Raw genomic sequence first — 14,413 nt, forward strand, 5'->3', positions numbered from 1 at the left:
GGGTGAGACCAGCAACCCCAAATTCAGCATTGCACAGTTACAGGGTTTGGGTTAAAAACCTGCACTGATCCCTCCCAGCCACAAGCTTTTTTAGGGAAAATAAGTCATTACCCCAAGAAGCTCCATTTCCCAGCTAGTTTCTTTCTTTGTAACAAATGATTGCAGCAGGAAACTCAATAAATTTTGATACAATAGCAAATATAAGAAGCAACAGAGGTTATTTCTAGGTAACAAATTAACAGGGGTTTATGGTACAGAAGTGAAACCAGTTATAAACAATTGAAATAAAGCAATTATTAACTGGGAAAAATAATATTTTTGTTGAAGGAACTTCTCTTGTAACTGACAAAGAAGAGATGCCTTACAACACTGCTTAACCCCCCTATAGCAACTGCAGATAAAGCTGAAAATACACAAAAACTCTATGAGGTTGAAAGTCACTCGTGATAGAGAACTAAAGAATTCAAATAACTTAAAACAACAAAAAAAAAAGAGAAAATTTTAATTCCAAAGTCAGATACCCAAAGGCTATTTGAAATAATGCCTCTCTCCTAGAGACATTTACCATCCCTCTGTCACATGAAAAAACCCCAGCCAAACAACCAAAAAAAAAAAAAAATAAACCCAAACCTACCATCTGTCATCAAAACATCTCCATTTTATTCACTCTAATTGGCTGCTCTGAAAAATGACAACCTAAAATGCTTCCATCCAGCTAAGAAAGATCTCACTTCTTTAAGAGAAGAGCTTACAAGAATTCATTTTCTTTCATGTCAGCAGCATTGAACGCAAATATTTTGTATACATTAAGATTCTTCTTGCATTGCCTCTGGAAGAATCAACTTTTGCTATTCCTACATGGAAAAAAAATTGGGCTTTCAATGACATTTCTGGCATTTGGCCACATCCCACTAGATTCTAATCTGCTTATGAAAAAGTGAGGTGCTTGAAAATCCTACTTTATTCCACCATTATTTAGATCTTGTTACAAACTCTGCCTGTTAGATACTGCATTTTAAGGACACTGTTGAAATTAACTTTATATCTAAACTGCTACTTGGTAATTACTGAGAAATTTATTCTAGACTAAAAGAAAAGTGCTGTAATCAGGACCTTCAGTAATCTTGGTATTTCTGCTTATGATCTGATAAGAACAGATCTCGATCAGGAACAGAATAGATTAAGCTGTACTTTACTCCTTCTGCAACAAGAATTTATTCTAAAATAGTCTGTAGCCTTTCATGAGCATATAAATGCCTGAAAAAAACCTGAAAATTAACATAATGAGACAGGTAATGCTCCTGCAGACTAAGAGACCTCAGATCAGTGATGATGGGGAACAGGCACCTTGAGCCTCACAACTGGGAGCTGAAAGACCCTGACAGGGATTTTGAAGCTGCAAGGGGAATAATTTTGGAAGTCAGGAGGGAATGCTAAAATCTAGAAGTAAAATCTTTTAAGTTCTAGCCAGTGTTGTTTGGTGACAGCTCTGAAGGCAGGGGAGGAGGGGCAGCAGCTGTGCCCAGCCTCTGGCAGCAGCAGCAGACTGGAATTATTGCAGAACAGGCTGGAACAAACCAAGGATGTCTGTGGCTGACTGAGACAGATGCAGAGCCTTCCCAAACTGTCTGATTATCCACGAACAGCCACACGTCCATAATGAAATGCAGCTGCAATGACTGGAATGATGAAAACAACCATTTTCAATCCTTCTTACAACAACCAAGGGGCTCAGCCCCTGCCATGGGCACAGGACCCAGCTGGGAGATGCTGCCCTGGACAAGTACAGGGACACAATTCCAAACCCAAACAACTCCCTGGGATGCAGAGCCACCGGGATTCATGGATTCAGCAATCACCTGAACCTTCAGATAACTTCCCACACTCAGTGAGAGCACAGAATGAGGTGGCAGGAACTGCACATGTGCTGCTTGCAGGACTAAGTCTGCACCCAGAGAGGGAAGATTCATGTACTGCATTCCAACCTGCTCTGTTGAAATGGCAGAATAATTCAAATTTATTTCAGCTCTTCTAATGACTTCAACAGACTGTTGAATAAAACATCTAACCCATCTCCAGCACACTGAGGAGACAAATCCACTTTTCAGTTCCTGGCAGAATGAGATGAAAAGCAGAAGCAAAGCCAGTTCCCCTTGCAATTTACTCACATCAAGTTTCATCAGGGTTGAGAGGTCTTTCTTTGCTGCTTCCACGATGGCATCAGTGTGTTTGCTGTTACAGGAGTCCTGCACAGCACTGTAATGGAAAACTGCTGAAGGAGTTTCTGTCACTGTCACAGTCTTCTTCAATATCGACTGCAAAGAGAAAAAACACATCAAGGATCAGTTTAAACATCAAAATTGGCACCTACCTGGCCAAAATTTGCCTTTATCATCTGTATTCCCTACCCACCACAACTGGTGGTCTGCAAAAAAAAAGAAATCTAGGTTTCCAAAAAAGCAACAGCTTGCTAACTTCATTATCCTGTATTTTTCTGCACAGCCTGACACTTGAATCAAACAAAGTTACTCATCACAGCTTGTGAAAGGGAAAGAATTAGAGACTTCAGAATCTGGGCTGTTGCCAGCTTGATGGAACTAAAACTTTATCAACCCTGTACAAAAGATGGAGGAAAAGATAAAATGTCTCTCAAGGTTACAGTGAGCAACAGTTTCATTCCAGATTTTAAGTTGCAGTTTTATAATTCACAAGTGTTTTTTGTGTCCTAACTTCCAGGTCAGTATTTGTAAAAAGCAGACCACAAAAATAAAAACGACTGGAGATCTACAGCTGATAGAAGTTTTTAATTCCTTGCTGTAAAGTACCTCTCACAAATAAAGCATGGTCTGACAAATCCAAATAATCCATTTCATGAGTCAGGGGAAGAAAACACATAAAAAATTGCAGCAGTGGTTTCCCATTGCTCACCAAGGGAATCTCCACAGAATTTCAAGATGCACAACAAAATGACTTGACAGCCACTAAAATCTATTGAAACACTTGTAAGTTAAAAAACAATAACACAGAAACATTCAAGGCCAGGCTGGATGGTGCAGAGGAAGGTGTCCCTGGCCCTGTCAGGGGGATTGGACCAGCTCCAAAGGGCTCCAAAGATCCCTTCCAACCCAAACCATCAAACCACACATCCCAAGTCATCCAGAGCTGCCAGGGCAGCGTTTTGAAGGAAGGAAGAAAACCTTGGAATGGCTCCAAGCAGAAGGAAGTGAGGAGGGCAGGGCAGGAGCAGGCTGGGCTCTGGGGAAGGAGCAGACCCACCTTGGCCACGGTGGGGCTGCCGCCGGCGTCCTCGGGGGACAGGTGCACCCTGGCCCTCTCGTAGGCCATGTCCATGTCAGACTTGGCACTGCTGCAGTTGTCTGCAAACAAGGAAAAAATCCTGGTCTGAGCACCTCCTGGAGTGCAGTTTCTCAGGAACAGCAGGTAACACACCGAGTGGAGCAGCTTTAGCAAGTGGCATCTTCATATTCCTATTATTTCCCAGTTCCTTTTGACCTGGAACTTTAAATCTTCCCCATCTGAATTTGGGTGTACAACACGTCCCAGAATTCCCACACCCACTCTTGTACAGAGTAAAGTCATTATCTGAAGGGTGTTTGTGGGGCTTTTTGTCCACTGAGGATTGGCAGAGAACTGGACAGAGGGAGCTCCTGATAACTGAAAACTTTGACGTGTTTTTTATGGCTTTCTGCAAAACTGCCTGAGGTGATGCTGCTGATGGTTCATATCAGCTGCTGCATCTTATTTTCCATACTCTACAAATCCTGGAAATCCTTCATAGGATGAATATTAAGTTTCAGGGGCCATTTCCTCATTTTCCTCACCCTCTGAGCTGATCTATTGCTCCTTCTAGATGTGTATGGATTCACAGAAAAGGTGAGATCTGCTGAAGAAATCTTATTTCTATTAAAAGCCTTTTTGGAAAAATTAGGCATATTTTCTATTCAGTTCCACATCCTTGGAAGTCACAGCCTGAAGATTTACAGAGGAGTTAAAAAATCATGCAGAAATTGCTATTTCCTTTAACAAATAAATCTATAATAATTTCAATCTTATTTCTATGCCTAATATATCTCCAAAATAGACTATTCAGAGAAGTTTACCTTTTTTCCTGATACTTTTTGCCTTCAGTCACTACATTTTTCTTAATACTCCTGCTTTTTTAAATACAAATTGCTGCTCAGGAATAAGCTGGGCCCTTTGGAAAACCAATTGTCTTTCCTGACTGGTAAATTCTGTCACCGAATAAATTCTAATTTTTAATTCTGAACTCTTTCCCCACCTGTCCCTCCCAAGAGACACAGACCTGAATTTCCCCAGGATTGCCCCAAGCTTTGGGAAGTTGGCTTTTGGAACCAAAACTTACACCACTGTGATCTATGACCATGTGACAATACCACCCTACCATGAAGGGCTGTCCATAAATTTAATTTCCAAACCACAACTTTTATCTCTGAAGGGGCATGACTCCTATCTCCCACCCCAGCTTGACCAAGGGAAGAATCCCACTGCCACAAATACTCAGCTCTACCTCAGAGTACTTCTTCCATGTCATCTTGAGGAAATGGCCTTGAGTTCTGCCAGGGGAGGTTTGGATTGGATAATAGGAAACATCTTTTCATGGAATGGGTTGTAAATGACTAGCCCAGGCTGCCCAGGGCAGGGGTGGAGTCACCATCCCTGAAGTGTTCAAAGGACATGTGGGTTAGTGGTGAACACCAGGGTGGTGCTGGCCTGGCAGTTGCACTTGAAGATCTGAAAGGTCTTTTCCAACCTTAACTATGATTCTGTGATCTACAAATACAAACAAATCCTTGCATATTTCCAACCTGCCACTGGGATCATAGTAAAGTCATTTAATGATCAGCCTCCAAACAAGAAACCCAAGAAGCTGACCCAAAGTTGATCGTCATCATAACTTACATGGGTAAGTAAAAAAATGAAAATAAACAGCAATGCTGTTGATGCTATTAACTGAATTTCCTGCACACTGCAGCATTAAACACATCAAGTCAGCTATAAACAATAAACTGGATGTGTTTAAAAAAAGACTGGATATGGCACTCAGTGCCATGGTTTAGTTGAGGTGTTAGGGCATGGGCTGGACTCGGTGATCTTGAAGGTCTCTTCCAACCTAGTCATTCTGTGAATTCTTTGAACTGGACAGTAGCAAGAGCAGCTCCAGATGAGCTGATGACTCCCTGTCAAATCTCCCTGACCCCCAAATCCCAGGGTCAGCCAAACTCCTGAGCCCAACCACACCGGGAGCATTTTCCATATGAACACTCAGGTCCAGCCCAAACACTTGGATTTTGGCCCTGCAGGCAGGAAAAGCATCTCCTACCCAGCCCTGCACTTTAAAACCCAGCGAGAGGAGAACGAGGAGGCATTCTAAGAATGAAAGCTGCTGTCTACTCCACTGCTATTCAGAGCAGGAGCCTTCCCCTGAGCCGTGGTGCCCACACAGTGGTTTCTGGAGCTGCCTTGCTGCTGCAGCGGGAGCGACGAGCTGCACGCGGAGCCGCTGAGTCAGGAGGCGGTGGGGAAGGAGAGGGATGGATCCTGTGTGAGGAACACATGGTGTCCCACACACTGCTGGGATGGGGATGGAAGGCACTGCACAAACAATGGCAACTGCCACAGTCCCTGGCAGCATTCCCAGCCTCTTCCCTGCCAAGTTCTGCCAGTCTCACGTGTGCCGCACGTCAGGGCTTTGGGGGAAAAAAAACACCAAAACAATAAAGAACAACTGCTGTTTAACCTTAAAAACAGAAATTAGGAAGACTTACTTCCAGGGACAACGAAGGGGTGAAGCTGTTACATCCAAAAGGCCCTGCTGTTTTAGTCTTTGCTTTCGAATTTCTCTGTCCCCCAGCCCAGATGCTTCAATGAATTAGTTCTATATTTTTCCACACAAAGTTAGTACACTTGTAAAGCAAAGTAGCCTGAGCTGGCAGAATCCTATTCCCCCATCTACACAACTGCTATGTTTCCAGTTAGATAACTACACAAAAAGACCTGAAAAACAAATTTCAGCCAACTCCAGGAGCAACTGAGGCAAAAGTGTTTTCTCCCAAAGCAATTTTTAGCAGTGTTTATTAATTCTAACAACAAGCAAATCAAGGAGATGTTGAGATAACAGCACTTCTGTGACTCCAACAGTTTTCCCCTCTCTGAATTAATAATAAACATAATCAATATTCCATGGAATCTGAACACACAGTAAGCAGTGGAATAGAATCTGAAGCAAGATCTTGATCTTTTCATTACAGACATCAAGACAGTCTCTGTGCAAGCTAAACAGTGAGAAGAAATCAGCTCTGTTACCTGAGGCAAATCATAATTACCCAATTAGATATGCTCCTTCTGTCAGTAAAAATTAATTTACTCTCTCTGCTAAGCCCTGTGTACCCTGGCAGAACTTTTATGATACATAAAAGGAGAAAGGAAGGACAAATGGACATATCCACTGAGAAGTTTGCAGGGATCCTTCCATATTAAAGCTCCTAAGAACACACAAAGACTGTCCCTGAGAATCTCACAGGACTGCACAGGCAGAACTCACTGAACTGCCTCATATAAGGGGCTTGTGTTCAGGGCAAGGATTAATTAATTTATCACTGAACCAAGTCTGCTGGTGCATTTTTTACAACTCCTAGGGTAAAACAACCTCACACATGTGAAAATCAAGCCAAGTCTTGTGTGGGTCAGTCAGTATTTTCTCTTAATTTGCCTCCCTGGCTTAGAAAGATGATCTACTTACCCCAGCCAAAATCCTATTTCTCCATCACATCCACCCCTCTGGACAGTAACATGGAAACTATGAAAAAAAATCTAAGTAGGACCCCTTACACTTGCCCAGTAGGAACTGGAGAGGAAACAAATCAGCCCTCCAGTGTTAAAATTGAAGGAGCTCCCCACTGCTCTCCTCTGTGCACACCAGCAACTTCCTGTGGCAGCAACAAGGGACACAAACCTCACCTTGGGGAAAGCTCTCAGTGCTGAGAGCTCCCCCAGCCTGGCTCACTCCTCCTTCCTGGTCTCCAAGCTCTTCAGCTCCTCACAGTATGTTCCTTTCCCCTCAGTCATTTAATAGCCAAGGTGAGCAATAAAAGCATCCTCTAAAGTACCCAGGGCACCTTCATTCCACTGTTTAATAGATTAAACATTTCTCTATTAACAGTACCTGAGCATGACCTTGGAATTCCCTCACAGAGCTCAATTTATTACTCATGTAACAGAGACAGATGCCTGTGTTCTGTGATTCCCACAAGAACTCCAGTTTCTCCGCCTCGGAACACAAAGCTGACCTAAACATCAGGCCCAGAGGAAAATGTCTACAGTGGAGTAACTAAAGTTCCCCAAAATGATACTGCAGCATCAAACCAGCCCAGCCTCATAAATGTCTCCTCAGAGCATCCCATGATCCATCACCTTTATTATCCACTCTAAGGAACATTCCTCTAACAGCAACAAAGCCATGTAATGTGCTTTTTGGGACAACCAGCCAAGCAAGAAACATGTGTCATCTTCTCTATGAAAGATGATGGCTTATCATCATAATTCAGAGAGATTCAGTAATATCAATTAATGAAGCTCTTAATTTGCAGGTCCTGGAAGCCAAATGATGTTCCCTGTTGCTGATAATGACAGCAAGGGAATGCTCCCTGAGATAACAGTCCATTTGTTACTAAATAATTTTTTGACCAATGAGTTAGGAAGCAGCACCACTGCAAGATGATTATCTACCATGAAAGGACTGCAAGATGATAATCCACCATAAACAGGAAAATTATCCAGCCCAGCACTCCAGAGATCATGCAGCTTCCCCCATGATTAGATAAATCACATATTTCCCACAATTTTGCCAAGCACTACTTACTAGAAGCCTCTGTAGACCCTGCATAGGGAGGTGATGAAAGGCTTCTTCTGAAAATATGCTCAGAGTTTTCTGTACCAGAAATCCTCAACATATCTGAAATTTAAAAGCAAATGTTGTAAACACAAGGTATCCACTAATAAAGTAAGTTTCACTAACAAGAATCTTTAACTACCCACTTTTAAAGGCTGACTTAAAGATTCGGAAACTCTGACATTAAATATTGTTTAAATCTTTTTTTCTGGTTTTGAGTTAAATACTTTTTTTTTCCATCTGCAGAGGCAAAATTCAACTCCATCTATTTTCTTGGCTTTACCTTCAGTACTGAGTCTTCAGGCTGAAAAGATACATATCCAGCAATTCTGCTGGTGTCTAGAGTGTTGAATTTTCCCAACTCCCTCTCTGCATTCAAAATGAGGAGTCACTTATTTTTCCCCTTTTCTTCATTCCTCAGTATCATTAAGAACACAGTAATATTTCCCCATTGAAGCTAAGGACTATTCAATGGCTTCTAACCTGAAATTCATCTAAGACAATCCTTAACTTCTCTGATAAAATCCTCTGATCAAGAGCAGTGATATCAACAATGGATCAAATGTAGTGAAAGGACACAGAGGAATGGGCCCAAGCTGAAGGAGGGCAGGGTTAGACTGGATACAGGGAGGAAATTCTTTACTATTATGGTATTGGGGCCCTGGCACAGGGAGCCCAGAGCAGCTGTGGCTGCCCCTGGATCCCTGGCAGTGCCCAAGGCCAGGCTGGATGGGGTTTGGAGCAGCCTGGAACAATGGGAGGTGTCCCTGCCATGGCAGGGGTGGCACTGGATGAGGTTTAAGGCCCCTCCCAACCCAAATCAGTCTGGGATTCTGTGAGTAGCACAAAAACTAAAGAAGATCCCAGAGGACAGCTCCTCCATGTTTCCAGAAGCATTACCCATTTCCAGTGTTTCCCCAGACTTTTCAAACTTCTCTCCACGATCCTCCTCCAAAGCACTGGACATTTGTCTCTTCCCTGCCTTGCTGGCGCTGCCTCCAGCGGTGACGCTGCTCACGGAGATCAGAGGGATGCCCTGGCTCTGCTGGGAGCAGCAAGAGGACAAGCAAACATCAACCACCCCCTGATAAGGGTATTCTCCACCCTGGAGCCTGCTCAGACTCCCAGGTTTGTGGGATCAGTCAGGTTTGTGCTGATCAGTCCCAGATCCCAAGGGTGGCTTGCCCTGGGATCAGCAGCTCCCTCAGTGCATCCCAGCAGGGTCTGAGGACTCCCAGCTTGACACTGTGAGTATGCCCTGACCCTCTGCCAGCACAGGGGCAGCATTTTTCCCACTGCTCCAGGCAGAGGTGACATCATCAGCAAAGAGCAGAACTGCCAGAGCAGGGAGCAGAGCACACACATCACTCTGGAATGATGCACTTGGGAAGTTTAAGCCTCCCCACCAATTCCCCAGGCATCAGCGTAGGCTGGGTTTTATGGGCTGGTTATACAAGTGCCTCAGTCCTCAAGCACTGTCATTATGAAATTATTATGTAGCATTTGCTTTATGACCTTCTGGAAGAAGGCAAACCTCTCTGTGCCCAAACTCACACAGCTGAAGAGCTCCGTGGTCAGCCCCAGGTAGTTGTGCAAGGCCAGGAACGTCACCCTCTGCAGCCTCACCATGATAATCTGCAAACAGGCAATAAAGAAGCAATAGCAATGGATTTAGCATTCTCCCACACTCTTTCTGGCATTTAGACACAGTCATGTACCAGAGTACCTGAAACACATTCTATACAATACAGACTGTACCCTAAGCTGAAATTCCTTCTAGCAGCTGATAAACTGGGACAGAGATAGATTCAAATGATTTACCAATGACTTCACAATCACTTGATGGCATGAGAATCCCAAGTCTTACTCCCAAACACCAAATGCTCTTTGGTTTCTATAAACATCAATAATGAAAGTGCCTTGAAATAGAAGTATTTGGTTCCAATCTTGCTCATTAAAAAAAATGAGCCCAGCCCTCCCCAGAGAGAACCTGTCCCACTGCCCCACAAGCACTCAAACCTAACACTGGAATCAGTGGCACCTTCCTCTGCCCTGCCAGCTAATTCCCACTCCTGAGCCATCCCTCTTTTCTATCAGCTCTCACAAAGCAAATTAATTTGGTGTTAATGATCTGTTCTCCTTCAACCAGCAGAATGAGGAGGTTTGTGTGTTGCTCATAAATCATCCAGAGACCAGAACAGTTTGCAAGGACAAGCAGATTCAGAAGTGATAGTAAAGCAAAAGGACAGCCCATAACAACTCCACTCGTGGGGTCACCCTGTGGCTGGCACACCAGTGGGACAAGGCACCATCCCTGGAAATCCTTCATCCTGATCCCTGCACCACCTCCCACCAGCAGAAGATGCTCACCTGAGAGCTGTCTGAGCCCCTGCAAAGCAACAGAAGGTGAACACAGAACTGACACAAAGCACAGCTCTTCCCTCAGGTGCTGACAGAGGATTCTAAAGTGAAAATTCCCAAGTCAGTCTGAATTTTGTGACTCTTACAAAGCATCAGCCCTCACCAAACAGCTCCTGAGGGTCCAGCAGTCCTGTATCAGAACATGTGACAGTCTGTTCATGACTCTCAGCCCTTTTGGAGTCCCCTTGTGCACCCCAAGCTGCAGAGCCCACACCAGCACCTTTCTACTCCCCAAGGACCAACAAACTCACACTGCAGGTCTGGCTGATTGATGAGGGTACCACAGGCAGAAACTCAATTAATGGAGATCTACAGATACATAAAATTATTTTTCCTGCTGTGATAATGCTGGATTATTATGTCTAGGGCTCAACAGCCAGGAGAACAGCAGAACAAGCCCAAATCTTGATAAGCTGTGCTGAGCAATTCCTTATTTACCAAATGATGGATGATGAGCTTGCTGAGCCTCTAAACATCCTCCTGTAACCTGGACATGAGAGTGAGTCCCCCTTCCCCCTCAGCTCGACCTACCTGCACCACCCTCACGAGGGTTTCAGGGTATTTCTGGAACACATCCTGGAAGGCACTGGCTGGAAGCCTCAGTATTGTGGAGGGAGTGGCTGCTCGGGCAGAGACCGTTTTATAGGGAGCAGGGTGACCCTAAGAGAAAGTTCCAGAGACATGGGGTTAACCCATCAATTATCCAATGCAGTTCTTCCCAAATTCCTGCTCTGCTGTTATCTGTGGCTGACAGACCACAAAAAGCCCTGAGCTGGTGCTCCATGACCATGGGGGGTGTAATGAGGGTGAATTCACACCTGCATTAGAGACAGGGGCAGGGAAATAAGAGCTGCAGGGAGTTGGATCAGGTTGAGGGAAGTACCAGGCTCTCAGCTCTGACACAGTTTTATTACATAGCCAGCCTTCAGAAGTATTTGAAATCCCAACTAGTCAAGGCTGCAGAGAAAAGAGGGTTTGTTGATTTTATTATCTGTACTGACAACCAAGCTATTTGCTGCAAAAAACAATCCAACTCACACAAACAGTGAAAAACACAACAAAATTGTACAGTAATTACAGACATAATGGAGCAAGACAAAAGACAGGCAGACTTCTTGTGTTTTAAGATATACATACAAATATTTTTTTCATATATATGAAATATTCCATGTGACAAAGCCAAACAGCTTCTCTTTACTGGAGACAAAGTGGGTCTAGACCATCCTGCTCAAAGAACAGATGGAGAACTAACAAACAAATGAAAAGTGGGTAGAATACAGAGATTCTCTTCACACTGGAAGGCAAGTCTTTGGGTTTGGATTCTCCCCCTTAAATAAGAATAGCTTTTAACAGTAATCTACTGCCAAACACTTGGATAAAAAGACAGACAGACAATGCCCCTTTTACCCACTTAATAAATGCTGGAAACAATATCTCAAACTCATAAATTAATTTACCAATCCATCAAATATTGATTTTCGCAGTATTTATGAGATAAAATGACCCTTTTTACAGCACAGAGCAGGAGCAAAGGAAGAAATGGAGTTTCTATTTTAACAGCACTCACAGCTCCAGCAGCTTTCCCCCTCCTGAGCAACAGAAGGCACCTTTTTCCCAACACTGACACACAGATGTTAAATGCTGATTACAAACCAAACTGCCTGCAAGCCTTGCAGAGTATCAGACAACTCAACACAAGCACTTTGAAGGAATTCCTACCCAAAGAACCCAGCAAAACCAAACAAGAGACTTTCTCTAATCACCCTGGAAAACAAAGCTGCAGCTCTGTCTGCCTGCTGGACTGGAAGGCACCATGAAGCAGATTCTAAAATTAAATTAATTGGAACCAATTTCTTAATTACACCAACTTCAGCTGACCTTTTTATAAAATCTGGGGATGATATTAATAGCCTTGATTTTCAAGTTCCTGAGGGATCTGAAATTTTAAACATCTCTTTGACCTACAGTGCAAAGCTGCCAGTGTCCTTGGTTTTCCCAAGTTTCTTTTAATTAAGTAAAGAAATTAACAAATAACATTTCTGTGCTTTGGCTGTGCCCAAAAATAAATGCAACAATCCTCTTTTACAGGTCAGATTGAAGTCTGGCTTTACCTGAAGAATTAATTTGGACTTCTTATACTTACATGTGAAAGAAAATGTATATAGTCTGCTTTTAAACACTGAATTTGCCATCAACTGCATTTCCTACTGATCTTTACAGCAAATATACAGTAAAAAACTAAGGAAATTATTAAATCTCTAGCTGTTGGACAAGGATAAGCATCAAGTCTAATGGTGTTTCATGAATTATTCCAAAGAGCAAACTGAGCCCTGGGTATCCCAGAATTCTGGTCTCCAGTCTACCCAGTAAAGTGTTTGGGCTTCTCTGGAAAGTGCTCAGTGCTGATAACCTCAGAAAAACAGCTTTAGGATAATAACAGATAACGATGCAGAAGCCTTTTTCTCCAAAGAACAGCCCATTCCTCCAAATTCTCAGCATATAATTTTGCCTCTTTGAAATCCCTGCATGAGAGCAGCTCTTCTGAAAGGGCCAACACCATGGCTAATGGGGCTGGAACATGCAAGAGCTGTCAGAGGAGCGTGAGGAGGAAATGTTCCATAATTGTCACTTCTCTCAGATCTAATGTTGTGAGAATACTACGCTCAAATTATACTATTTTGCAATCACACACTGAGATGACAAGAACAGTTAAGTTATAATCAGTTATGAAACAGGGTTTTTTTTTTTCAACAGAGAACTTCTTGTTCTCAGGGCAGGTAACTATTTCCTTCTGCCTCCTTCCAAGAGCTGAGGCATCACCTCCAAGCTGCAGCTGACAGCTTATGGACAAATCCAATCAAGTCTGGTCAAGGAATCTGCTGCAAGAGACACAGATGTTTCACATTCTCCCACCTGCAGTGGTAGCTCCTTTTTTGGACTAGAAAAATCTGGCATGTACTCCCTATTTCCATGGATTTTGTCTTCCTCTGCTCCTTCCTGACATTCTCTACACCAACACTGCTGCACCCAAAGCTCTTGCAGCCATCAATCACTTCTTTATAACCTCATCTATCTTGTCAGCCCTGCAGGCTCACCTTTATCCAAGTGTTTTTCCAGCTACTTTTAATCCTGACTTTCATTTTCCCCCTCCTCAATCATTGCCATTTGATCAACACCCCTCCCAGCCTCTTCTTTCTTCAACTTTCTCATTCCAACTATGCTACAAGGCCCCAGTTAGTTCCTAAGACCATCTCCACATGGAGGACAAGAGAAGAGTGACTCCCAAATCTCCAGCAATCAGCATCACATCTCTGCTGGACCAGTTCACTCTGGAGGAATGCTGACAGTTCAGGGAAAAGTCAGTGCACTCTGGCAGCACACACGAGCTCTCAGCAAGAGCTGCTGAAAACAGAGACATCAACAAGGCTCAGCTCAGAGATTTCTCTGGTATTTGAGGCAGTATCAAGTCAGAGCCATTAACTGGACCTCAGAACTGTTCCAGAATACCAGGAAAAGGTCTGCAGGTTGTTGGATTGAGAAGCTTCCAGTTTCTCCTCAGAATCTGCAGAAAGCAGCATTGATCTGTTCTCAGAATCAGTGGAGGCTCATGCCACAGCTGCTACCTTTGTATTAAGTAGAACTAAAGGGACTTTGCAGTTGAAAAGCTGAAAGGTTCAATTAGAAAAGCACCTCTGGTGTGACCTTTCTTCAAGACCTTGCCACTTCTTGCAGCAACCTCAACTTTCTTCACAACTCCCAACCAAGTGAGAGACCAGCCAGACATCACATGCTCCAAAATCAGTCAAAAAAAAATCACAAATACAGCTAAGACTGGAATCCTCTCTGAATACACCCTTTCTTCACATCAGAGCCACATGTTTGGAGGTGCAATAAAATCAAATTCAGATTATGGTATCTGCAGGGTGTTCCAAGAATCCCTCACTAATTTGGGATTATTTTGATCCAGTATTACTTACTCTCTCCTTGCCTATTTTCATGCTACTCCCCTACCTTTAGTCTGCAAGAAACATAAGGAAGAGGAAAAACAGCAATGAAACAAGC

At 43.4% G+C, this 14,413-nt stretch overlaps 1 protein-coding gene across 2 annotated transcripts in view; it reads right to left on the reverse strand.

The window, feature by feature from the left end:
- PNPLA7 (patatin like phospholipase domain containing 7) overlaps nt 1-14,413 on the reverse strand; it is a 122,917-nt gene that overhangs the window by 97,488 nt on the left and 11,016 nt on the right. For both annotated transcript variants that reach the window (XM_066332522.1, XM_066332523.1), the window contains 6 exons: nt 10,883-11,011; nt 9,485-9,565; nt 8,831-8,975; nt 7,901-7,993; nt 3,277-3,377; nt 2,169-2,315 (listed from right to left, as the gene is read on the reverse strand). In XM_066332522.1, the coding sequence (XP_066188619.1) occupies nt 2,169-2,315; nt 3,277-3,377; nt 7,901-7,993; nt 8,831-8,975; nt 9,485-9,565; nt 10,883-11,011 (696 nt within the window). The remainder of the gene's footprint in view (nt 1-2,168; nt 2,316-3,276; nt 3,378-7,900; nt 7,994-8,830; nt 8,976-9,484; nt 9,566-10,882; nt 11,012-14,413) is intronic.

Source organism: Sylvia atricapilla, chromosome 19 (genome assembly GCF_009819655.1).
Source record: "Sylvia atricapilla isolate bSylAtr1 chromosome 19, bSylAtr1.pri, whole genome shotgun sequence".
NCBI lineage: Eukaryota > Metazoa > Chordata > Aves > Passeriformes > Sylviidae > Sylvia > Sylvia atricapilla.